At 43.6% G+C, this 26539-nt stretch overlaps 1 protein-coding gene across 1 annotated transcript in view; it reads right to left on the reverse strand.

The window, feature by feature from the left end:
* The window catches only part of LOC141116859 (high affinity immunoglobulin gamma Fc receptor I-like), a 94973-nt gene that overhangs the window by 16075 nt on the left and 52359 nt on the right, over nucleotides 1–26539 (reverse strand). The window contains 3 exon segments of the mRNA XM_073609331.1: nucleotides 1745–1957; nucleotides 1960–2025; nucleotides 22624–22881. Coding sequence (XP_073465432.1) covers nucleotides 1745–1957; nucleotides 1960–2025; nucleotides 22624–22881 — 537 coding nt within the window.

Genomic DNA, 26539 nt, shown 5'->3' on the forward strand with positions numbered 1-26539 from the left:
GGAGCAGTCAGGTGACACGGTTAGGGACTTGGTGGGAGCAGTCAGGTGACACGGTTAGGGACTTGGTGGGAGCAGTCAGGTGACACGGGTAGGGACTTGGTGGGAGCAGTCAGGTGACACGTGTAGGGACTTGGTGGGAGCAGTCAGGTGACATGAGTAGGGACTTGGTGGGAGCAAACAGGTGACACGAGTAGGGACTTGGTAGAAGCAGTCAGGTGACACGGTTAGGGACTTGGTGGGAGCAGTCAGGTGACACGAGTAGGGACTTGGTGGGAGCAGTCAGGTGACACGAGTAGGGACTTGGTGGGAGCAGTCAGGTGACACGAGTAGGGATTTGGTGGGAGCAGTCAGGTGACAGAAGTATGGACTTGGTGGGATCAGTCAGGTGATTCGAGTAGGGACTTGGTGGAAGCAGTCAGGTGACTCGAGTAGGGACTTGGTGGGAGCAGCCAGGTGACACGAGTAGGGACTTGGTGGGAGCAGTCAGGTGACATGTGTAGGCTGTAAGCTTTGAGCTCATTCAGCCTTTCTGAATGTAATCGATAAAAAGTGAGACATCCACCCCTCCCCCACATAACACATCCTGGTGATTAAAAGGATTGTTGCAACTGTGATTAGGTGACCTCAGACACACACACTGCACCATAACAATCATCACATCACTAGAGCTTCTCCTCTGCCCAGCTCTGACTAGATACAGCTCCCTTAAATGAAATCACTTGTCTGTTTATCTTCTGCTGGCCGTCCTGTGAGTTCACTGCACCATACATTTCCTCCTCTCACACTGATCTGTGGATCACACCCCATGATGAGAAACATCCCAGGAAAGACAGCCAGGATTGGAGACACTCGGATTCAAATTGATCTGTGTGTTAGCCCAAGAGTAGTGTTATATTGGTATTGAAGGGGTTAACTGTAAAAACTCTTTCCCGAGTGTGGTGCGGATCCACACTATATAGTTCTATGCAATGCAGTGACCAAGAATGCTTTCTGATGACGCAGCAGTACGAAACATACGTGGAGGCTCTTCTTGGTCACGTTACTTCCGGTCCCTTTGGTTGATCGCGCTGGATGGTGGAACGCATGCCAGCAGCGAGTTCGAGCCGGGAGGCACCATTTGATCCAGACACACGCGAGTACAACTCAGTGCCGGGCTAAGGCACGATATATGTAAGCAGTCATTCGGCTGTCTTTTATCTAGTGTTTTAAATAAACAGGATTAACTATTGGTTTTCCTTTACATTTTTTTCACATACCCCATCCATGGTCTGGCGGAGGAGGGATTTTTGCCTCAACAATCTCCTACATTGAGCAAGTTTATCTTGCTAAAAGCGCTACTTGACCTGCTTTTTAATTAAAGAGGTCACTTATATCTGGTAAACTGAACCCACATATGGAGCACATTAGGTGTATTAATTCCAGTTGGTGATGGATTGTTCACTATTGATGCCACAGAGAAGATAACCAGCACAGAAGAATCATATACACTAGGACTTTTATTATCAATTTTTCACTTTTTGTTCACATTTATTATGTATGTTGATTGTATATTTTGCTTAATATAGCACATTGCACTTTCATATGAACTTAGAGGTATTGCTTTATAGAAATATTTAAATCATATTGCACTGTTATATTGGACCTCACGGTCCTCATATGAGCCCCCCTTACACCCTATTCAATGTTATTTGTAAGCCCTCTCTCATTCTGAGATCCCAGTGCCCCAACTATTACACATTCTCACCTTGTATCTGCATATATAATTCTTCACTTCTTTTGATGACACTGTTGGTCGGAGTTCTCACTTCACAGGAATATTTCCCAGAATCCTTTGGATGAGCAGACTGGACTTCATATTGATGAGATGAACTAAATTTCTGAACCTCTCGTCCATCTCTGTAGAAAGCAAACTGCAGTTCTGTCCCCTGTCTGAGTGGACTGAGACTTGTGTCACATACAGGGTCATATTGTCACCTTCTGTCATTGGATACAACATGGCGGTAATATTTGGCTTTGAGAACAGGTCTACGAAAAAGATAATTGTTAGATGTAATAATAAAATGGAACACAAACTACAAGATAAAAATGTCCAACTAAGCTACTAGCAAGCATGGTTGACTCCTGACATTGGTTCACTTTGCGTCTGAAGAAGTCATATTTTGATTTACTTTGTAATATGAGTAATTTCACAGGAATAATTCCCCAAATCCTCCAGCTCAATGGATTGGACGCCATTTTAATTGGATGAATTGAATCTTTTAACATTCCGCCCATCTCTGCAGTAAGCAAACTGTGGTGTCACTTGAGTTTGCTGGTTCTGCTGACATCCCATCCAAGATGTAATAGGTCAAATAGAGCGCCAAACAAAAATCCTTGGGAGTCCAGAAAATTTAAATATTTAACTGATTACAACTGGAAGAGCAAAGGACAGCCAATTTGTTTTAAGGACCATACACCCCTCCCTTCATTAGGGCAGAGCTGGACCCAAAATGCTCCTAAAAAGACTGATCTGCTGAAGAGGATATTATAAATCACAATCAGTGTTGATGTTACCAGCAGAAATGACAAGAACCATATGAGCAATTAAAGATTTTGAACTCTCAAGCATTTTTGTTGGACACTCTCATTGACTTATTTAATTTGTGGTAAGCTAACAAACACAAGCCATCAGGCTCAAATAATGATTTAGTCTGCCTTTTGATGTTCTGTGAAAATGCATGTCCAGCGGCCTACCACCACATCTTCTTCATTACATCCAAGATGGCGGCACCCAGCAGCAGTCTCACAGCTTTTGGATGTCTACACAAGGGAGACTTTTACAACTAAATCATACAGTATCTCACAAAAGTGAGTACACCCCCTCACATTTTTGTAAATATTTTATTATATCTTTTCATGTGACAACACTGAAGAAATGACACTTTGCTACAATGTAAAGTAGTGAGTGTACAGTTTGTATAACAGTGTAAATTTGCTGTCCCCTCAAAATAACTCAACACACAGCCAATAATGTCTAAACCGCTGGCAACAAAGGTGAGTACACCCCTAAGTGAAAATGTCCAAATTGGGCCCAGAGTGTCAATATTTTGTGTGGCCACCATTATCTTCCAGCACTGCCTTGGGCATGGAGTTCACCAGAGCAATATATATATATATATATATTATCTCACAAAAGTGAAAATGTCCAAATTGGGCCCAATTACCCATTTTCCCTCCCTGGTGTCATGTGACTCGTTAGTTTTACAAGGTCTCAGGTTTGAATGGGGAGCAGGTGTGTTAAATTTGATGTTATCACTCCCACTCTCTCATACTGGTCACTGGAAGTTCAACATGGCACCTCATGGCAAATAACTCTCTGAGGATTTGAAAAAAAGAACTGTTGCTCTACACAAAGATGGCCTAGGCTATAAGAAGATTGCCAAAACCCTGAAAATGAGCTGCAGCACAGTGGTCAAGACCATACAGTGGTTTAACAGGACAGGTTCCACTCAGAACAGGCCTCGCCATGGTCGACCAAAGAAGTTGAGTGCACGTGCTCAGCATAATATCTAAAGGTTGTCTTTGGGAAATAGACGCATGAGTGCTGCCAGCATTGCTGCAGAGGTTGAAGGGGTGGGCGGTCAGCCTGTCAGTGCTCAGATCATACACCGCACACTGCATCAAATTGGTCTGCATGGCTGTCAACCCAGAAGGAAGCCTCTTCTAAAGGTGATGCACAAGAAAGCCCACAAACAGTTTGCTGAAGACAAGCAGACTAAGGACATGGATTACTGGAACCATGTCCTGAGGTCTGATGACCGTGATGGTGGCACTGGTGAGCTACAGTTCATTGAGGGAACCATGAATGCCAACATGTACTGTGACATACTGAAGGAGAGCATGATCCCCTCCCTTCAGAGACTGGGCCGCAGGGCAGTATTCCATCATGATAACAACCCCAAACACACCTCCAAGACGACCATTGCCTTGCTAAAGAAGCTGAGGGTAAAGGTGATGGACTGGACAAGCATGTCTCCAGACCTAAACCCTATTGAGCATCTGTGTGGCATCCTCAAACGGAATATGGAGGACCGCAAGGTCTCTAATGTTCACCGGCTCCGTGATGTCGTCATGTAGGAGTGGAAAAGGACTCCAGTGGCAACCTGTGAAGCTCTGGTGAACTCCATGCCCAAGGCAGTGCTGGAAAATAATGGTGGCCACACACAAAATATTGACACTTTGGGCACAATTTGGACATTTTCACTTAGGGGTGTACTCACTTTTGTTGTCAGCGGTTTAGACATTAATGGCTGTGTGTTGAGTTATTTTGAGGGGACAGCAAATTTACACTGTTATACAAGCTGTACACTCACTACTTTACATTATAGCAAAGTGTAATTTCTTCAGTGTTGTCACATGAAAAGGTAGAATAAAATATTTACAAAAATGTGAGGGGTGTACTCACTTTTGTGAGATTATGTCTAAAATATGTTAAATGTACATATAATCTCATGAAAAGATTGTTGTTGACGTAGCCTGGGTCTGCCCACCGCTGCATGATTCAGGTTGTCCATAAGAAAATGGCACCCAGCTGCCCACATATTTGGCAGACTGTAAAGTTAAAATAGTGAAAGATAGTGAGAGCTTGCTTCAGCTTGGTCCTCCACTGATATAAGAACCCCTCCTAATGCATTTCACCAATGTAGGGCTTAATCATAGTGGCAGTGGCATCACTAGGGGGTGGCTACTGGGGCTATAGCCCAGAATCTGGGGACCATAGCCTAGAGTCTCTTAACGGGTGTCATGGCTGCATGAGTCTGACATTCTCACAGAGCCCAGCCAGTGCAATCCCTCCCCCAACCCTTCTGCACAAACAAAAGATCAGGAAGCCTCAATCTACTCCTGCTCCCGCCCCTCCCCCTCACTCCAATTCTTGTGGCTGTACTATGCATGTGAAGAGAATGCGTGTGCGGGAACTTTGAAACAGCAGTTATCTCCTCTACATGAGCACTCTGCCGGAGCCTCTGGGGATAAGCCTGTGAGTAAACACTGTGACCGAGCTCTCCCCCCTCCTCCACCCTACCTTCTGTCTCCCAAATCTCTCACTTGTTCTCCCTCCCCCTCTTTTTATTTTGTGCTTCATAAGTCTGATCAGAAACTATATGAAGGTGAAAATGAAAAAAAAATCAAAACATTTCTTAACAGTGCAACACTTCAATGCATTTCAATGTACTTCACATGCTTTGAATTGTCACATAGAGTTATTGGAAAAAGAAATCCAGTTCAGAGGGGGAGAAACGTACAAAGCAGGCTTACTACAGGCTGTTCCCTTGTTAGATTTTACAGTTTTGCCGGTACTGTAAGTGTTTTGTGTTATAGATTGAGGGCTGGTTCACACCACACTTTTTTGTGATCCAGATGCATTTCTGAATGCACATGTGTTTTCAATGTGTTCCAGTGTGTTTTTTTCCTCTTGCTTTTTTCGCCAAAGTTTCAGTTTTTTTCTTTTTGAAAAAAAAATGCAGTATGTTCTACTTTTGTTGGCTGCACTGGTGGGAACTTGGACCATTGAAATCAATGTAACATAGTGTCCATGCATTTTTGATGCAGAATAAAAAAGCACAGGACTGCATCTGGTGTGAACCGGTCCTTGATTATCTGCATTACCAAAAAGCAACAGAATGCTCTCACTGAAGCCGAAACTCTTAAAATGTCTGGTTGTGAATCTCAGAATTGTAAGGTAACAGCAGACAGTTCAGACAAAAAAAAAATAAAGTAAGGATGAAATAAAAATAATAAATAAAATATGAATAAAAATAAATATAAAAATAAGAATAAACATAATGATAAAAATAAAAATAATAATAATAAAATAAACAAAAATGGGGAAAGGGGAGGGAAAAGAAATGGGGGGAGGGGGAAATCCATGGGTTTTGTAGAGGAGATAATTGTATTTTTCAGATTGGAAGCCCTATGGTAGGTGACTCCAGGGTAGTCCGGAAGAATCGTTTTCAAATGGGGGTCTTGTAGTAATATATATCCAATGGTTGGTGAGAATTCTTTTCATTTTTTTATATTGGAAATGGAAGGTAGTTGTGAATCTGGTGGAATGATCAGATTTGCAAACTGTTTTGGAAGGTTTTCCCTTTAGAAAGGAATTCAAAGGCTTGATCTATCAACTTTTCTGCATATTTTTTATCTAGGAATTTCTTTTTTAAGGCTACACTCTGTTCCACATACTTAATGTCCCACGTGCAGTTCTGTCGCAAGCGGCACAACTGCCCTTTGGGGATGTTTTGAATCCATTTGGGATAATGGCAACTCTCTAAATCCAGGAAGGCCAAGATGTTAGGGTCTGTAACAAATGTAAAGGATAAACCATAGAGGTTGTAATTGCAGTAATTGTCAAATTGGCTAATGAGGTCTGGAGATCCATCCCAGATGACAATAATATCATCATTATATCTTCCGAAGAAGACAATATGCGCTGAAAAGGGATTCTCTAACCAACAAAGTTGGTTTTCCAGAACCCCATAGCCAAATTAGCATAAGATGGTGCAATATTTGCCCCCATAGTGGTGCCCTGTTGCTGTAAATAAAAATCACCAAAGTTAAAATTATTATGGGTTAAACAGAAATTTGTCGCTTCCAAGAATTAGGCAGCCTGTCTACGATTTATTAGTGGGTCTTGGGCAAGAAAATGTTCTAAGGCTACCAAACCAAAGCTATGGGGAATAGAGGTGTATAAAGAATTGACATCCAGTGAGAGCCACACATAGGTGGACTCCCATCTGTATGGGGACAGAAGTTTCCAGGGGATGTGTACCATCCCTAATGTAGAATTGTAGCTGGTGGATCAATGGCTGTAAATACTAGTCTATATATTGACTAAAACCCGTGGCCACACTATCCACCGCAGACACTATTGGCCTGCCTGGGGGAGTCTTCTGATTTGTATGTACCTTTAGGAGGTGATAGAAATATGGAATCTGATAAAATTCCTTCTGAAAGAACGAAGCCTCTGTTTTATTGATGACTCCATCCTCAAGTGCTGATTTAACTAGAATATTGGCTTCATGTGTAAATTCAGCTGTGGGATCTTTCTTAAATTTAATATATGTCATCAGAAAGGAGTCTGATGGCTTCTGCTACATAATCCACTCTATTTTGTAAAACTATCCCTCCCCCTTATCTGTAGATTTAATAATGATATCTTGTGCTTGTGTCAATGAGTCTAAGGCTTTGATTTCAGATGGTGTAAGATTATTGTTCTTAGGGGTAGTGGTGGAGGATGACTGGCAGAGGTTTAACAGGTCAGCATAAACAACCCTATAAAAGCTCCCTAAATATGGACCCTTTGCGTGAGCCAGATAAAAAATGGACTTAGGTCTTAAAGACTTAAAGAGGAATGGTCCACTGTGGACTTCAAGTGTGGGTAATGGAACAGATACCAGATCCCTCCCTTAGGCTAAGCGTTTTAAGAAATGATGTGCCAGGGAAACTTTTTGGATCTACAACCTTGACGCCCTCTCGTCAGGAGGTATGAATGAGGGAATTGAAATTGCCACCATTCTCTAATTCTCCTTTGGTGCAGGCTATCATTATTATGTCTCTATATATTCCTTTCTACTCTCAATTAATAACCTCCTTAGTTATGTTTTCTTACCAGATATCTATTCTATCTGCTCCTTCTTTTCCCTCCCCCTTCCCTATTTTTGTTTATTTTATTATTATTATTATTGTTTTTATCATTATGTTTATTCTTATTTTTATATTTATTTTACTTATTATTTTTATTTAGTACTTTTTTGTTATTATTTTTATTTTTATTTCATCCTTACTTCCCCCCCCCCACCCCTCCTTTCCCTGTTGAATCTTCATTAAGGGTAATGGTGCTAGGCTATGTCAGGTACTCCTTGACAGCATCTGTGTTTGTTTTTAGCCATTTGTTTTTTAGTCATTTCTTTTTAGCCATTTATTTAATAGGCTCTCTTATAAATGTAATGCATATAATAAAACACATATATTTTTCCATTGCTCTTAACCAACAGACCCTCCAAGAAAGATATGTCTTTTGTGCCCCTTTTTTAAAATCTATTCATACATTCTTGCAGTTTAATGTACACCTCTATTATTGCATAGAACTTTAAGCATTAGTTTATACTGCTGCCGAATTACTCTCTTCCTCTGGATTTATTCCGTTACTCATATATTTTTCACTGTATGTGTCCTTAGCCTTTTTTTCCCTATATTTGCTTGCATATATTGTCTCTAATTCATCTGTAATCATATCATTGTCCTGCCCCTCCCCCCTGATGTGCCATATATTGTGAGTCCCGTATCCCATTTGTCATGCCTGAGAAAGCAGTGCCGCTGCCACAACAAATGCAGCGTGCATGCTCGGAAATGCGTCGCACTCGGTGATGTCATCCTTCCACGCCACCCAACCACCTGCACACCAAGCCTCGCTTTGGTTCCCTTCACCGTATGGACGTTTTCCACCACAGCAGTGAGCAGCGGAGACCTCAGTGTCTTGTGGATACAGGAGTGAAGAAGTTTGACTCCCCACTGATGACAATCTTTGTTATCTTCCATATACAGATGTGCCTATTTCTATATACATGTGAGTTGCCAACTGCATGTTTCCAATAAATTGCTTTTAATCCTACATTTAGAGGCCCCTCTCCCTTTTTCTTGGTCTCTCCAACATTCACTGTAGGCCAAACAGAATTTCCTTTTGTCAGGGGTAACAGCAGACCCACACACATGGTCAGACCACTTGCAGGATGCTGGATACTGTGCCCTCTTCTCTGGGCTGACCACTTCACACAAGAAGCCATAATGTGAAACCACCGGTTTCTTGCGCTCTCTGTCACCCCCTGCAGGCTGAACCAAATTTTCTCCACGGTTGCCAGGGGTAACAATAGACACTTTTGCACAAACATCTTCACTCAAGATTTGAGCCACATCTCTGCTGTAGCACTTCCTTTCTGCAAACAGACCTTCTCCAGTTGCTATGGGATACCACGTTCTCCCCGCTGAATTTTCCAGCGCTCTCTAGATTGGACTGCTTCTTGGCAATTGTCGTAGTCATCTCAGTTATGACCCATCCAGCGGTACACCCCTTGGTGCTCCTCTGTCAGAAGAGGCTGCACCAATTCAACTCAGTAACCTCTGGGCCACCCTCTGTAGGAAGCAATCATCGCAAACTCATCCAAAAAGTCCTCCACATGTTCAGAAGGCAACATAGGCCATATGAAGTCAGCAGCACTGATTTCCCCTTTGTTGCCACAAGCAACTGCACCCATCTGCTCACTCCTTGCACTGAGAGATGGCTTGCTTCCCTTTTTCCCTTGTTCTAGTGCAGCCAAATGCATCTTGCACTAGTCTGGGGCTTGTTCTGTCAGTAACAACCCCTCCAGCCACAGGGTTCTGTCTCTCATCTTGCTTTCTTTTTGCGTTTTGACCACCCCATCTCTTCAGTCAGGCACACAACACAGTTCCTTTTCCCTCAGGAAATATGGCATGCTGTCTCTTTAAGACTTGCAAGCAACACACTTTTCCATGCAGACTCCACTGCATTCACTTTAGCTGCTCCTCATAGCATTGCTGCAAAACACACAGTCTCTTGCTACTCACTGCTTTTGGTATGGGAGAATCTGGTTCTCTTCCATCTCTGCCCAAAGCAATACCTCCACCATATGTAATATTGGGGTGATCAGACTCAAGCGGTAGGTGAGTTTTCAATGATTGCGCCAGTCCAAAACTGTATTTTTAAGGGCATGGTAGCCCACTTTTATTTAAAAGAACAGAAAAGTTCACAAAAGCCATCAGTAGTCCACGCAGGGGGTTCCACTATTACTGTAACTTGCACAATCAGAATTCTTCAGCCTCCTGGCTTATTCTCTTGCTACACAGCTGCTTCAGGCCTCAAGTGGAGGCCTTAGGCCTGCTCCCCAGACCAAAAGACTTCCTTAGAGTCAAGCTCTCTCATAGTTTACTCATAAGCAGCACCTTGCTGCTTTGTCATAGACTTATGCCATGTACACGCGATCAGAATTTCCGAAACAAATGTTCAATGTGAGTTTGTTGTTGGAAAATCCGACCGTGTGTATGCTCCATCGAACATTTGCTGTCGGATTTTCCGACAACAACTGTTTGAGAGCTGGTTCTCAAATTTTCAGACAACAAAACTTGTTGTTGGAAATTCCGATCTTGTGTACACAATTCCGAAGCACAAAAGTCTACGCATGCTCAAAATCAAGCAGAAGAGCCGCACTGGCTATTGAACTTAATTTTTCTCGGTTCGTCGTACGTCACCGCGTCGGAAAAAAATCCACGGTTTTGTTGTCGGAATGTCCGATCGTGTGTACGCGGCATAAGTCTGCCTCCTGCAGACATGCATGCTCTGGCTGCCCCATGAATCCTCTGTAACTCCTGGAGAGGTTGGGGGTCCACCTGACTCCCTGCACAGACACAGCTGTGCAATCAGCGTGCCTGACTCTCCAAAAATCTGGCGTAAACCAGCAATCTTCTCAGTAGCGCGGGTCCCACTGATACAGTAGATACATACTGCTCATACAGCTATACAGACCACAATTCCCCCAGTCTCACTCCAGTTCTTCTCTACCCATCCCCCATCTCCTACCCACCTCCACCCCCCCTCCTCCTCCCTTACCCCATGGTTCCAATCCCCACCCCCTTTTTTTCAGGGTTAAGGAAGAACCCTGAAGTGGAGTATCCTATTACTGCTGCTGCTTGTGTGGGTGGGATGTGTATTGCGCCAATCCTTGCTGACTTTCCTCTCCTAATCATCCCATGTGATTGGCACAGTACACATCCCACCCACACGAGCAGCAGCAGTAGTAGTAAGATGCTCCACCTTGGGGCTCTTCCTTAACCCCTGCAAAGCACCAAAAGAAAGACAGAAACTCTGGAGGGGAAGGTAGAGGGGTAGTTGTTCTTCCATTTGTAGATTTAGCCCGGTGGCACTGGCAGCCTGCCAGAATCTGTGATTTCAGCTTCCCTGCACAGCTCTTCTTCGGGAGACCATATCTTTATAATACGTTACTGCCCCTACACTGTACCCTATATTGTACCCTCCTGACCCCTTTACTGTGTCCACTTACCCTCCCCCTGTACTGTACCCTCCTAACCACTGTACTGTGCCCTCCTCCCCACCCATACTGTGCCCTCCTGCCCCCCCTACTGTACCTTCCTGTCCCCCTTCTTCTGTGGCTCCCTGTACTGTACCCTCCTAACTGCTGTACCATGCCACCCCCCCCCGACTGTACCCTCCTGTTCCCCCACATAAGTTTGTAAGTTATGTTGTGTTTGTGTCCACTAATGATGATTTTTGTGTATTTTTAGCGAAAACATTGTTTTGATAATTTTTAGGGAGGCCCTGTCAGGTAAGCTGTACGGGGCCCCGTGATTTCTAACAGCAGCCCTGCATATACCTGAGCACAAGGGATGCTTTGGATTGAATGTAAGCACTGTCCTTTTTGTTGATTTTTTTTCTGTGCCTTGTATGATACTCACTTCTCACCACTGCACAATATACATTCCTGAACCACGTGCCTTGCGTGATATGCAGTTCTATTCCTTAACTTATTACAGTTATTTGATGCCGCAGTACTTCTCCCCTCTAAACAAGGCGTGGTTGGGGGCGGAGTTTGGGTGTGGTTGGGGGCGGGAAGTTGGGTGGAGAGGGTGAGTTCCTGCACCTATTCTCTGAGAAAAAAAGCCCTGCCCAGTATACAGAAGTCGGGAAGCGATGCTATGCAGTGGCGGAACTATCAGGGTTGCAGCAGTCGCACTTGCAACTGGGCCCTGGCGTTCTGCCACTGTGGGGGGGGGATCAAGACCCAGCATCTCCCCCTGCACCTCTAGCTATCAGTTTAGTATGCAGTGGGGGAGGTGGGAGTCGGCGATCGGCAGCATGGGCCGCGGGATCCCCCCTGGGGCTAGTAGTTCTCTTCCCGAGTGTATACAGTGGAGAGGGGAGGGGCCTCTGACCCAAGCATGTCCTCAGCTTGGCTCAGCTTCTTCCACACAGGCAAGACAGCCTAAGGACCACCTCAGTATTAGTAGGCCCCAGATAGGCTTCTGGGCCTACTTACAGAACTTGCAGCAACACGTCCTCAGGCTAGGAGGGCCCAGAGGTAATAGCATGGGAGCACATGGCTCTGCCCAATAAATACCTCCTTGCCAGAATACACAGTGGCCAGGAACCTCCTACTGGGCTGTTCTGGAAAAAGAATATTCATTACAGCTCAACCTAGTTGTAATTCTCATACTGGCCTGTGGTACCAGTGACACCTACTGGCAATAGTGAGAAATGTACAACTCAGTTAAGTTTAGAGCAGAACCAAATAAACTATACAATCAAATCTGAGCTGTTTACAGCTCAGCCAAAAACCAACACACATGTGTATGCCCACCCAAGAGTATGACTCTCTTTACTTGGCTGCTATGGACTCTAGCCCAAAATCTTTTGTAGACCCAGCAACGCCCCTGCTGGGGGCCTTTCATGGTTTTTTGCTCCAGGGCCCTGAAGATTCTAGTTACTCGTCTGATGTAATGTTTAGAAACAAAAAAAGAGAATTCAGTGTATAACAAAAGAGTTACATAGCAAGACCATGTTGTGAATTATGTTTCATCTGGTGACTATGTAGAAAATAGGCCTATATTAGATCTCTCTAAGAGAGGAACCAAGAGAGTTACATGCAGGGAAATTAGGTGAGGAAATATGATTTTTTTTTAATTAATCAGAATTACCATACATGGGACATAACATTACACAATAGTGGTTGATCATAGAGATAGTCAATTTTTGGCTTGAGTAGATTTCTCAAACAAATGCTGTTTTATACAATGGGGGTAGATATCATTGTTGTATTTAATTGACAGTTCAATTAACAGGCTAGGCTATTGTCCCTATAGCTACAGTACACAAAAAAGAGATTTACTCGTTTGAGGGTTTTTTTCAGCTCTCAAACTGAAAGAATGACCGTTAGATTACTGTCAGGTGTTGGCCTGATTAGACAATGGGTACGTAGATACAGTTTTCAACAGTCCATTGTCTACACAGCTACAGTAAACAGGTATGTTTTCTGTTGTTTGGTAACTATGGTAAACAGCCTGACACATAAAAAGGGTGAGTAGGGACACAGACACACACACACACCATCATGCTGTAACATCAGAAGCAAGCCACCCATGATAGAAGAACAGTGCCTGATGCTCCCGAAAAATTGTTGCCAATGGAGATCACGAACATACAGTAACAGAAGATAAGTAACTTTTAAGTGTATTTGTACTGATATAGACTATAGGCTGTTCATTTGATAGGCATTTTGCTTGTTATAGAGATCTGTCAGTCTTGTATTGTATTCCTAAGATTGTAATAGTTTTGTATGTACAGCATCTTTGTATAGTAAAAGCACAATTTACACACTGCAGAAATCTCAGCTTCCCTGCTTATACCACAGAGTAACCTTGCTAGATAGACGAAAGCAAAACATTTGGGGGCTCGTGCCGCGATCTGTGCTATAATTCAACTGAAGCAGACCTGTTTTTCTGTAGTGTGTTGTGTAGCTTGTGCTAGGTAAAATGCTGCGTAATCTGTTTAGGAAAAGCAGGGCTGCAGAGGGTTCTGGTGGCCAGAAGGAAGTGTGTAGCTTACCTATCGGCGCCAGAGACAATGAGTGGGAGCATCTTGCTAAAGAATTTGTGAAGTATTCTTCTCCCTTGAAGCTGACTTGGGGTGATAAAGTCTCAGATCATTTTGTAGATTTTAGCCTTAAGGGGTTGGATTTAAGTAAAAAAAAGAAGAGGACAGTGTCCACAGTGGGCAGGTATTTCCTTAATGCTATTTACACTGAATCACAGAGAAGGGAGAAGGCAGAGGCAAAAGTTAAGGTATTAAAAGACCAGCTAGCAGTTGCTTCAGAGTGTGTGCGTTCAACTGCTAGTCGGGCTAATGGTTTACAAGAGCGGTGTGCAGCCCTCATGACCAAATCAATTAATGCCTTAAGGAAAAGGAAGGGCCATAAACCTGTTAGTAAAGCCAGGGTACGTGCCATTGTCACATCCCAAAATTGGGATTGTAAGGATGTGCTCTCCTCAAATGATAGTGAGGATGAGGAGATAGAGTTTGATATTTTTCATTATGATCTGCTAGTGCGAAAGAAAAAGTATGCCAGACCTCTCATTAATAAGCATAGGAAACGGCAACATGATAGAGAGGATATGGCAGATGGGGAGGTGCATTATCGCAACCCCAGAGATGTTGAATTTGAAGAAGTACGGGAGTTTACACAAACTGAACTCCATGAGCTGGCAAAACAATACAAACAAAGGTCTGGGGAGCCCCTATTGACCTGGCTCCTACGCTTATGTGATGAAGGGGCGGACAGTGTTGTTTTGTCAGGTAAGGAAGCAGTGACAATGGGAGTGTTAACCCATGATCCACAATTGCGTCAGGCAATGCTAAAAGCCCGAGAGTTTAGCGTGAATTTTTCACTGTTATGCCCCGTATACACGGTCGGACTTTGTTTGGACATTCCGACAACAAAATCCTAGGATTATTTCCGACGGATGTTGGCTCAAACTTGTCTTGCATACACACGGTCACACAAAGTTGTCAGAAAATCCTATCGTTCTGAACGCAGTGACGTAAAACACGTACGTCGGGACTATAAACGGGGCAGTGGCCAATAGCTTTCATCTCTTTATTTATTCTGAGCATGCGTGGCACTTTGTCCGTTGGATTTGTGTACACACGATCGGAATTTCCGACAACGGATTTTGTTGTCGGAAAATTTTATATCCTGCTCTCAAACTTTGTGTGTCGGAAAATCCGATGGAAAATGTGTGCTGGAGCCTACACACGGTCGGAATTTCCGACAACAAGGTCCTATCACACATTTTCCGTTGGAAAATCCGACCGTGTGTACGGGGCATTAGACCTCGTGAGAGATGGAATAGTCCGAGTATACGCTAGTCCTACTGACCTGGAAAATACCTACTCATGGAGAGCAATAGGAGAGGGTATTTCCAGGTTACATGAGATGGGTTGTATAACCGGATTAAATAAGTTTCCAGAATGGATGGGTCCAGATATGGAACCCTTTACGTCTGCTCTGTGCTCTTAGCTGATGAAGTCTGCGCCATTTAATTTCAGGGCTCCATTATTGTCCTTGTTGGGAGGCCTGGGATTAAATAGCAAGATTCATGAAGCCACAACCCTTTTAAGCCAGTTGGGGGAGCTAGAGGAGATTAAAACAAAACCTGTCAGGGCAGTAGATAAGGTCAAGGCCAAACAAGAAGAATACAAGCAGAAAAGAACAGAGAAGAAAGGGAATAGGGTAGAGAAGACAGGAGGTGAAAAGAAAACCAGGCTAGCTATTTCTAGGAAACAAATGTGGGTGGACCTATTAAAGGCAGGAGTACCGAAAGATGAGATAGATATGATTTCTACTGCAGAAATGCTGAAGAGGTGGAAACATTTAGTAGGGAAAACTGTCAGGGTTAGAAACACTACTCCTAGTGAAGATAACATCAGCCTAGACTTAGAGGAAACAGAACAGACCTGTCCTGTTAGCCCCAAACCAATTCCCAAAACTGAACATGAACCCAAACCCAAATCCGTTTATCCTGGGGAGGAATTAGAGAGAATCAGAAAAGGGGATTGGGAGGTTCCTTATCCTTTATGAAGGGAAGGTGAGTCTCCTGTAATAGCCGTGAGGGCAGTGACAGCAGGAGACCGACGCCCATATGATATGCACCTGTCACTGTATGGTGGAGGAAGTCATTTTCTCCTACACATGTAATGGCTTTAGTTGATAGCGGAGCTGAAGTTACACTTTTGCAAGGAAATCCTTCCCATCACAAAGGAGAATTGATTTATGTAGAAGGTTTGGGAGGGCAAACCACATCAGCAGTTAGGATACGGGTGAAATTGGCTATTGGCAAGGGATCAGGATTTATGACAAATGTTTTGGTATCAGAGTTACCCGAAAATATTCTTGGGATGGATGTACTTCAAGGTCCAGAAGACATGAAGGAGTCAGCGTGGTTTGCTGATGGTTCAGCCATAGTCCCCTCGTCTGGACATAAATGGACAGCAGCAGCCTACAACCCAAGTACAGACACAGTCCTGCAGGAGATGGGAATTGGAGGGTCCAGTCAGTATGCGGAGTTGAAAGCTGTGGTGATGACTCTTCAGGAGGATCCTTCTTCCCATGTCACTATCTACACTGACAGCTGGGCGGTTTTTAAAGGACTGACAACTTGGATGCCCACATGGAAGTCCAATGAATGTATGATTCATGGAAAGGTGGTGTGGGGAGGCAAGGAAGTCTGGGACTACATCTGGAAGGAAGCTCACTCATGCACCATAAAAGTGGGGCATGTTGATGCATATGTGCCCCTAGTCCCAGACTTTGAGAACTATAACAGAGTTGCAGATGAAATTGCCAAAGTGAAGGCAGTTGTGCCAATGGATCCTGTCTTGATGAACTTGGCAAACTGGGCCCACAAGCAATCTGGACATTTGGGGCAGAAATCAACATATGAATGAGCACAGCAGAGAGGATTTCCTATATCCATGGACATGATAAAGATTGTAATAGGGAACTGTACAGTGTGTGGAGAAGTGCGACAATGACCATTGCAAAAGTACTTCACCTGGTCGATTAAGAGGGGTGAGAGGCCTGCAGAGATCTGGCAGATCTACTTCATCAGTCCCCTGCCCCGGGGAAACAATGGACTGAGATATTGTTGCACTGCAGTGGACACCTATTCAGGACTTATGCTTGTTCATCCTTGCAAACTTGCAGATCAAGCTGCAACGCTTCAACTGCTCCAGAAACTTGTCATTGCTTATGGTTGTCCCAAATAAGTCCAAAGTGATAACGGCTCACACTTCACCGGATCAACAGTACAGCAGTGGGACAAAGATTCTGGAATGTACTGGTTGTGCCACATCCCATACCATCCACAGGCAGCTGGTTTGATTGAAAGATACAACGGGCTATTGAAGAACCAGATACGCAAACTTACACCCACACATACACTAAGGGGGTGGGATCGGGTCCTCACACAGGCAGTCATGTTGTTAAATTCTAGGCCAATAGCCAAAAGCACACCATATGAGAGGATGGTAGGGGCTGGGGCACAGATTCCACAGCTGAAGTGCAGAGTTCAGTATTTATGTAAGGTTCCTGAAAGAACAGGGCTTAACAGATACCATGTTACTGCTTCCCATGACATAGAAACCAAGAGTGACGTATCTGAAGCTGAAGCCTATCTAGGAATGAGAGGGAATCTGGCAGGAAGGTTTGAAGTTACATTTGCATTGACAGATGAGCTTCAAGACAGTGGCTGGGACTCTGACTGGTTAATGGATACTTCTCAGCAAGAGTGGAAAGTGAGGCTACATAACAGCAAACCTTCCAAAATAAACAGCAGTGATCTTCTGGGAAATATCAGTATATTTCCTCTCCTCCCTATTGATGTTCTTTGGGAGGGTCAGAAGTGGGTACAGGCAGGGGGCAAAGTGTTAGTCAGATATCCAGGCAAGAAGCCATTTAGAGGAGAGATTTTAGCTGAAGGGCCTGGATCTACTGTTTATGTATTATTAGAAGGAACAGATAATCTGCTTTGTTTTCCACTCCACAGGTTGTCTCCGATTTGATCCATAGGAAGACAAGAGAAAAGTGGTTACATGATGGAAAGAATGAAGGAGGATCGCAAGAGCTGTGGAGAGCAAGGCCTTTGATTTATTACAAGCCTGGACTTGTTTCTAAAGAACTTTAGAATGGACTTTCTAATGAACTTTTTAGTTAAAGACTGAAACACCTTCTCAGTGACAGAAATGGGAGGTGTTGCACTCAAGGAAAATTAATGTTTAGAATGAGTTTAGTAATGAAGAGATGTTGTGTGTAGTCTGAGAAAAATAAAATCTAGGGCGGAATGTGTTGCGTTTGTTACAATATGATTTTTTTTTATTAATCAGGCTTACGACACATGGGACATAACATTACACAATAGTGGTTGGTCATAGAGATATTGTCAGTTTTTGGCTTGAGTAGATTTCTCAAACAAATGCTGTTTTATACAATGGGGGTAAATATCATTGTTGTATTTAATTGACAGTTCAATTAACAGGCTAGGCTATTGTCTCTATAGCTATAGTACACAAGAAAGAGATTTACTCATTTGAGGGTTTTTTTCAGCTCTCAAACTGAAAGAATGACTGTTAGATTACTGTCAGGTGTTGGCCTGATTAGACAATGGGTACGTAGATACAGTTTTCAACAGTCCATTGTCTACACAGCTACAGTAAACAGGTATGTTTTCTGTTGTTTGGTAACTATGGTAAACAGCCTGACACATAAAAGGGGTGAGTAGGGACACAGACACACACACACACCATCATGCTGTAACATCAGAAGCAAGCCACCCATGATAGAAGAACAGTGCCTGATGCTCCCAAAAAATCGTTGCCAATGGAGATCACGAACATACAGTAACAGAAAATAAGTAACTTTTAAGTGTATTTGTACTGATATAGACTATATGCTGTTCATTTGATAGGCATTTTCCTTGTTATAGAGATCTGTCAGTCTTGTATTGTATTCCTAAGATTGTAATAGTTTTGTATGTACAGCATCTTTGTATAGTAAAAGCACAATTTACACATTGCAGAAATCTCAGCTTCCTTGCTTATACCACAGAGTAAACTTGCTAGATAGACGAAAGCAAAACAGAGGGGTAGAAAATTGTGCCACTTCCTTCAGTTGAATAAATTGACAATTGTTTTTGTCAGGCCCCTTTCACACATAAGGGACAATTTGTCTATTTTTCATCCATCCATTGACGGATGAAACACGGGCATCAATGCATCCCTATGGAAAAATAGATATTAATGGATGATTATCTCTACTCTAGCTGGTGGTTGTAAAAAAAACTCAACAGATGAAAAACTAATGCCACATACACACGAGTGGACTTTACGGCAGACTTTGCCCGGTGGACGGGATTTCGTCGGACAATTCGATCGTGTGTGGGCTCCAGCGGACTTTGTTTTCTCAAAAGTTGGATGGACTTAGATTTCAAACATGTTTCAAATCTATCCGACAGACTCGAGTCTGGTTGAAAAGTCCGCTCGTCTGTATGCTAGTTCGACGGACAAAAAGCCACGCTAGGGCAGCTATTGGCTACTGGCTATGAACTTCCTTGTTTTAGTCCGGTCGTACGTCATCACGTACGAATTCGACGGACTTTGGTTGATTGTGTGTAGGCAAGTCCATTCATTCAGAAAGTCCGTCAAAGTCTGCCGTAAAGTCCGCTCGTGTATACGCGGCATAATGTAAACTTCATCCATTTTTCTTATTTGAAAAAATGTGACTAAACTGATGGAACGAAAGGTCCGCATGTGTGAAAGGCGCCTTACTGATTCTGAGTGTTTTTACATTCTACATTTACAGAATTATGCCCTGTACACACGATCGCACATGCTGACAACAATATCCATCTGATTTTTTCCAACGGATGTTGGCTCAATAATGAAATGGATCTTGCGAGCCAACAATGATAATAATAAAATAAGCAAGTAGCGTAACCAAGCTGCAAACGCTAAACACGTTTCATACTCGTGCAGATAACACTCAAAGATTAAAATAAAATTGCATTTGCGCTAGGAAAATAAACAGTATAAAAATGTGCATGTATATAAAGTGCATAGCTATCCAAAAAAAATATTAAAAAGATAAATGATAATATAAAGTGCATAGCTATCAAGAAAATTTTTTTTCAGAAATCTATTATAAACCGTGCAGTATTAATATTGTGATACAACAAATAAAGTGCAACATGCAAAAGATATATTGAAAATGCAGGTGTAAACTCTGGCTAGAGAGTATCCACTCCTTCACCAAATGGATCTCAAAACCATAAACGTTCATCAAAATGATATCAAAGGTGCACAGATTCAGTGTTCATCAAGAAGTGCTTATCATCATGCTCATCCAAAACCCGTGCAGAACTTATATCATGCTTCAGTGCTTTTCCAGTGTTCCCCAAAAGCCTATGCGCTCACCTCAGAGCGTGTGACACAGTAATTAAACTATGCCAAAACATGCTTGGGAGCCACTCCTGGGCTCTAACGATATGCAGGTGATGAAATCCAACTTGCTCGATCAATAGCATCCCAGATCATAGATAAAAGAGAAAAGCTCCATAGTGTGATATTGTAAAGACTTTTATTAAAAGTAAATATTCCCTTCATAGGGGTACTCACATAATCTAGGTGCGTGAGTGCACCATCCTAATCAGGGCTCTGTATGCGAAAACCAGATTGTTGGTACGGCGTGCGGTGTGGTGTGTCTGCTTCGCCTCACTATCCTTGCTGACAGCTCCGTCCTGGCCCCTCCCCTACGCGTCTTCGGCACAGGGATCACGTGCCTTCTTCAGGATGGATCTGTTGGCTGCATACACACGGTCACAAAAAGTTGGTCAGAAATTCCGAACGTCGAGAACGTGGTGACGAACAACGCGTTACGACAAGCCGAGAAAAATGAAGTTGAATAGCCAGTGCTGCTCTTCTGCTTGATTTCGAGCATGCGTGGCACTTTGTGTGTCGGAATTGTCTACACACGATCGAAATTTACACGAACGGATTTTGTTGTTGGAAAATTTTAGAGCCAGCTCTCAAACTTTGTGTGTCAGAAATTCCGATGGAAAAAGTCCGATGGAGCCCACACACAGTTGGAATTTCCGACAACAAGCTCCGATCGCACATTTTCCATTGGAAAGTCCGATTATGTGTACAGGGCATTAGGCTTTGCTGAGATAAGAATCCCTTCTATCTTTTTACCTTGGATTTTTGGGGGTGGGATAGGTAGACCTAGTTATTAAAGAGGAACTTTGCTCCCAACAAACTGTGAGTGGGCTGTGCTTCTCAAATTTCCCGTCCAAAAAAAAGATGTTGGTCAATGGCTTCTTTGGGGGGGTGGGGGGGGGGCAGATTGAAGGATCAATATTTTTTAAATAAAAAAGGAATGAAAGGGAGTCCACTTTACCTTCTGACTCCATGACTCCAGTCTGAATCCATATAAACTGGACTTTTACTAGGGTTTAAGGCATTGGACGGCCTTCTGTCTGGATGAGGCTCTGGGCTCACCCTCAATCAAGCAGTATGTATGATACACCTAGGCTTTTTTTCAGTGGAGATGTGGGGGAACGCAGTTCTGGAACCTCCAACACTAAATGTATGTAATGGCAAGGGGTGCTGGGGTGTGCTTCAGGGTCTATTTATACTGGCTGCTGGGGGATCTATTGTTGCTGAGGGTGGATCTTATGTTGTTGGGGGGTCAATTGTTGTTAGGAGGGATCTACTGTTGGGGGATGGGTCTATTGTTGCTGGGGGGGTATGTTCTTGGAAGAGGTCCCTTGTTGCTTGGGGATCTGTTGTTGATGGGGGGTGTATTGTTGCTGACTGCATGGGATCTTTTTCACTGCTTTTCTTGTTATCATTGACAAATTCCATGAAAATTACTTAGCACCACAAATGTTACTTGTTCTGTATTCTCTAAAAGGGGCGGTACTGGGAGGTAGGTAGGAGTTGGAACCAAGGTACAGTGCTTTAAGGTGGGTAGGGGACTGAGACAAGGGGTGACTCTCAACGGGGGAGTTCCTAAAACCTATTCTCTGAGAAAAATAAAGCCCTGGTGATACATCTCACTTTGTTCTAGAATTCGAAGTGTTTTTTATTCCCTGATATTAAAGAGACCCTGTCATCAATTTTCTTTTTAAATCAAAACAAGGAATGTTACTTACATTTGATGAGAAGTGTCCCTTGTGCTGTCTTTGTTGAAATCTTCTGCCCTCTTTGGGAGGATGGGTGGATGAAAAACAAGTTCTCCTCCTCCATTCATAGAGTGCTTTTTATTGATGGAAGCTATAGCACAGCTTCAATGAATGTTGGAGGGGCAGAAAGGTGGGGGATGGGCACATTTGGCACTCCAGCTGCTGTATTAACCCCCACAGCATTGGAATTCACTGCAGGGGGTATGGGGGAGGGCAGAGGTCTGAAGATTTCAACTAACACAGCCAGAGCCAGCATAAGGAACATTTCTCATTGAATATAAAACTGTAAAAAACTGCACAAAAAAACTAAATACGTTTTTTTTTTTTTTTTTTAAATGCTTACTTTCAGGGTTTTTCCTTTCCACAAACAAATTGTTATATATTTGCAATTTGCCTTTGAACTTTCTCCAGAAAGGTCAGTTCCCTAGCACAGCCCCCTCCCTCCTTGCACATCATAGCCCTCTACTCTTCTAGGAGTGTTTAATGACTGTCTGTGCTGGCCCAGCTCCACAGCCCCTCTCTTCACTTCATTACATAACAGTTCATGTAGCTGCTCATGGCTACATACTATGGAATGATTTGCAGCAGGATAGCCAAATTCTTAACTCTCCATGGTCCAGGTGGTCATCTAAAAACACAACTGACCTGTAGAAGCTGTGATCTTTGTGGAGAAGGAGGTCCAGCTCACACTGGTATGGGAACAGATGACCGGAGCCATGGTTATTCTTTTTTGGTTACAGACAACACCATAGACACACAATGAGTTACCTCTGACATGTAGGGACACTTCATCTGTGTGCGTTACATATTCATCCCGGGATAATTCTTTCACACATCTGTATATTGCAGACTGGTCGTAGTTTCCTTCAAGAATGATGATAGGGAGATCACCGAATAGTTCATACATGAGATAATTATTCCTGTAGAGTGTTGTCCTGTGTACAGAATATTCAGGACGGCTGTGACACTTTATATTTATATCTCTTCCCCGAGACACAAAGATTGGAGTCTGCAGGATAAGAGGACCTACAATACAAAATGGTTATTAAATGATTACGATAAAAAATCCTAAAGAAAAAAATGAATATACATATTGCAGTAACTCATACTAGATCTGTCATATAGATTTCACATTACAAAGTCAATGGTTAAATTAGATCCTAAGTGGATGACATTCACTTTGCTAAAGCACTATGAAGTAGTTCCCATCTTTTTTCTCTAAGAAAATAATGTTTTCAACTTTTCTCTTTCCTTATTTGTACCCAAGGACGTGGATAAGGGGGTACCACCGGTCCTCCTGTATGGGGCCCAGACCAGCAGGGGGCCCAGGCAGCAGGGTGAATTGGATGTGGGCAGGGAGGGTGATCAGCGCTGTTGGGGGAGGGGAATTACTCGAGCCAATCACCTGTATGGCTCTCTCTGCAGCAGCTGAAAGCTGGATTATTTTCCTCTTCCTACCATTGGCTTTCAGCTGCTGCAGAGAGAGCCATACAGGGGATCGGTTCCAGTAATTGCCCCCATGACACTGATCACCCTCCCTGTGCACTATACACATCCTCTTGCTATGCAGGCCCCCCTGTGTCCCCCCTGACCACAATGGGATCCTTCAAGATGGAGAGTGGGAGAGGGGTCTAGTGAATGTCATATTTAGCAGCAACTTTTGTTCCTGAATGAACACAATGAGTGAATGATACTGATCACTTACTGTGTTCATTTATAACTGAAGCATTGGCTGTATGGGGCCATGTGTCAGGTTGTAAGTATGTGGTCCTGTGTCAGGTTGTCAGTATGGGGCTCCATGGTTTCTAACAGCAGCCCTGTTTGTATCACAATGCTCCTGATTAATGATGACTCAAACATACCTGGGTTTGGTTTAATGTGGGTTGGGTGAACATGAGTAAAGGTTGGGTGCTGAATCCGAACCCCATTGAATTCAATGAGAACCGAATGTTAAAAATTTGTCCTCGCTCAGGGGTGTCCAAACTTTTTTCAAAGAGGGCCAGATTTGATGTAGTGAACATGCGTGAGGGCCGACCATTTTGCCTGACATTCTTAAAATTAAATGCAAATTAAATATATAAAAACCTAGCAGTGTGTACCGGGCTATTGGCTGTACTGCAAGACTGTCAGAGTTGAGAAGGTCATTTACTGGCCTCTCAATGTATGTCCATAAGATCTCGTTAACCTGAAAAATGTGTCTAAAAGTTGTCCCTTGGATTGAGTATGTAGACATGTTAACCGCTTGCGGACCAGCGCACGCCGATTTTTGTCGGCAGAATGGCACTGGTGGGCAAAAGGGCGTACAGGTACATCCTCTTTAAGATGCGGTGCTGCCGGCGGTCTTCGTCACCGGACTCAATGTCCACTGTGTGCCCGCGATCGTGTCACGGAGTGATAGAACGAGGAGATGCTTTTGTAAACAAAGCATTTCCCCGTTCTGCCTAGTGACAGGACAGAAATCACTGCTCTCTGACATCGAGAGCAGTGATTGCTGTCATGTGTGTTGTAGCCCCTCCCCCTCACAGTTAGAATCACTCCCTAGGACACACTTAACCCCTTCACTGCCCCCTAGTGGTTAACCCCTTCCCTGCCAGTGTCATTTACACAGTAATCAGTGCATTTTTATAGCACTGATCGCTGTATAAATGACAATGGTCCCAAAATATTGTCAAAAATGTCCGATGAGTCGCCATAATGTCGCAGTCCCGATAAAAAAATCACAGATCGACGCCATTACTAATAAAAAAAATAAAAAATAAAAATGCCATAAAACTATCCCCTATTTTGTAGACGCTATAACTTTTGCGCAAACCAATCAATATACGTTTATTGCGATTTTTTTACCAAAAATATGTAGAAGAATACTTATCGGCCTAAACTGAGGAAAAAAAATATTTTTTTTTAATTATATTTTTGGGGGATATTTATTATAGCAAAAAGTAAAAATTAATGCGTTTTTTTTCAAAGTTGTCGCTCTTTTTTTGTTTATAGCGCAAAAAATAAAAACCGCAGAGGTGATCAAATACCACCAAAAGAAAGCTCTATTTGTGGGGAAAAAAAGGACGTCAATTTTGTTTGGGTACAACGTCGCACGACCACGCAATTGTCAGTTAAAGTGACGCAGTGCCGAATCGCAAAAAGTGCTCTGGTCAGGAAGGGGGTAAATTCTTCCGGGGCTGAAGCGGTTTAAAAAAAAAAAACTTCATTAAAAGTTGGTTTGAATTTTTAAACACTGCTGGCACTGTGGGCAGTTCCATGCTTGTCAGTATCCATATCTGAACCTGAAAATTTCAAGGCAATAAGTTCACAAGTTCCAAGCAGCTCCATCCACACACAGGGTAATGCAGTACCCAGTAGTGTATTTAGGTTTTGTGCTGCCCTAGGCCTGACTAAACTCCTGCACCCTCTAATTTAAATATGACCCACCCCTTCCTGTCAAGGCCACACCCCTTGCTGTTTAAGACCCGCCCTGAAATTTTCGAGTGGGGTTCTAAAGGGCCTGGGGGGGGAGGCAATTGATTCCCTTAATTTGCATAGATTTCCTCTCACTTCCTGTTTATCTATGGGGCAGGAAGTGAAGGGAAATCTCTGCAATGGGACAGGGATGGTAAAAAATAAACTGACAGGGGCTATAACCCTCCCTTACTCTATCCAAAATGAAAAAAAAAGTGTTGCTTATAGTTCTACTTTAAGCACAAATTTCTGATAATTTTATGGAGAGGACTAAGAAGATATAACCATGCCAATGGTGCAGAAGAAAACATATAGCACAGTGAGGAAGGTTTGTGGTCCAGGATGATAGGACAGTCAAAATTAGAAGCAGCACCCCCCCCCCACCCCACAGTTGCGGAATGCCAGCCGCCCGCATACCAGAAGCAGTGCGGCTGCTTTATTTGCCTCTCAGCCCAGTCCGCCCCATAAGACTGGCGCTACACCAGTGGTGTATTTAGGTTTTGTGCTGCCCTAGGCCTGACGTAACTCACGCCCCCTCATTTAAATATGACCCACCCCTTCCTGTCAAGGCCACACCCCTTCCTATTTAAGACACGCCCTGTAAACCACACCCCTTCCTCTTTCAATTGATGGGCACAGTGGTTGTGTTTGATGGGCACAGTGGCGGCATTTGATGGGAACAGTGGCTGCGTTTTATGGGAACAGTGGCTGCGTTTGATGGCACAGTGGTGGCAATTGATGGGCACAGTGGCTGCGTTTGATGGGCACAGTGGCTGCGTTTGATGGGCACAGTGGTGGTAATTGATGGTCACAGTGGCCGCGTTTGATGGCACAGTGGTGCATTTGATGGGCACAGTGGCTGCATTTGATGGGCACAATGGCTGCATTTGATGGGCACAGTGGCTGCATTTGATGGCACAGTGGTGGCAATTGATAGGCATAGTGGTGCGTTTGATGTGCACAGTGGCAGCTATTGATGGGCACAGTGGCTGTGTTTGGGGGCACAGTGGCTGCGTTTGGGGGCACAGTAGCTGCGTTTGGGGGCACAGTGGCTGTGTTTGGGGGCACAGTGGCTGTGTTTGGGGGCACAGCTGCGTTTGGGGGCACTGTGGCTGCGTTTGGGGGCACAGTGGCAGGGTTTGGGGGCACAGTGGCAGGGTTTGATGGGCACAGTATCTGCATTTCGGGGCACAGTGGATGCGTTTGGGGGCACAGTGGCTGCGTTTGGGGG

This window comes from Aquarana catesbeiana, linkage group LG13, assembly GCF_042186555.1.
Source record: "Aquarana catesbeiana isolate 2022-GZ linkage group LG13, ASM4218655v1, whole genome shotgun sequence".
In the NCBI taxonomy this organism is placed as follows: Eukaryota; Metazoa; Chordata; class Amphibia; order Anura; family Ranidae; genus Aquarana; species Aquarana catesbeiana.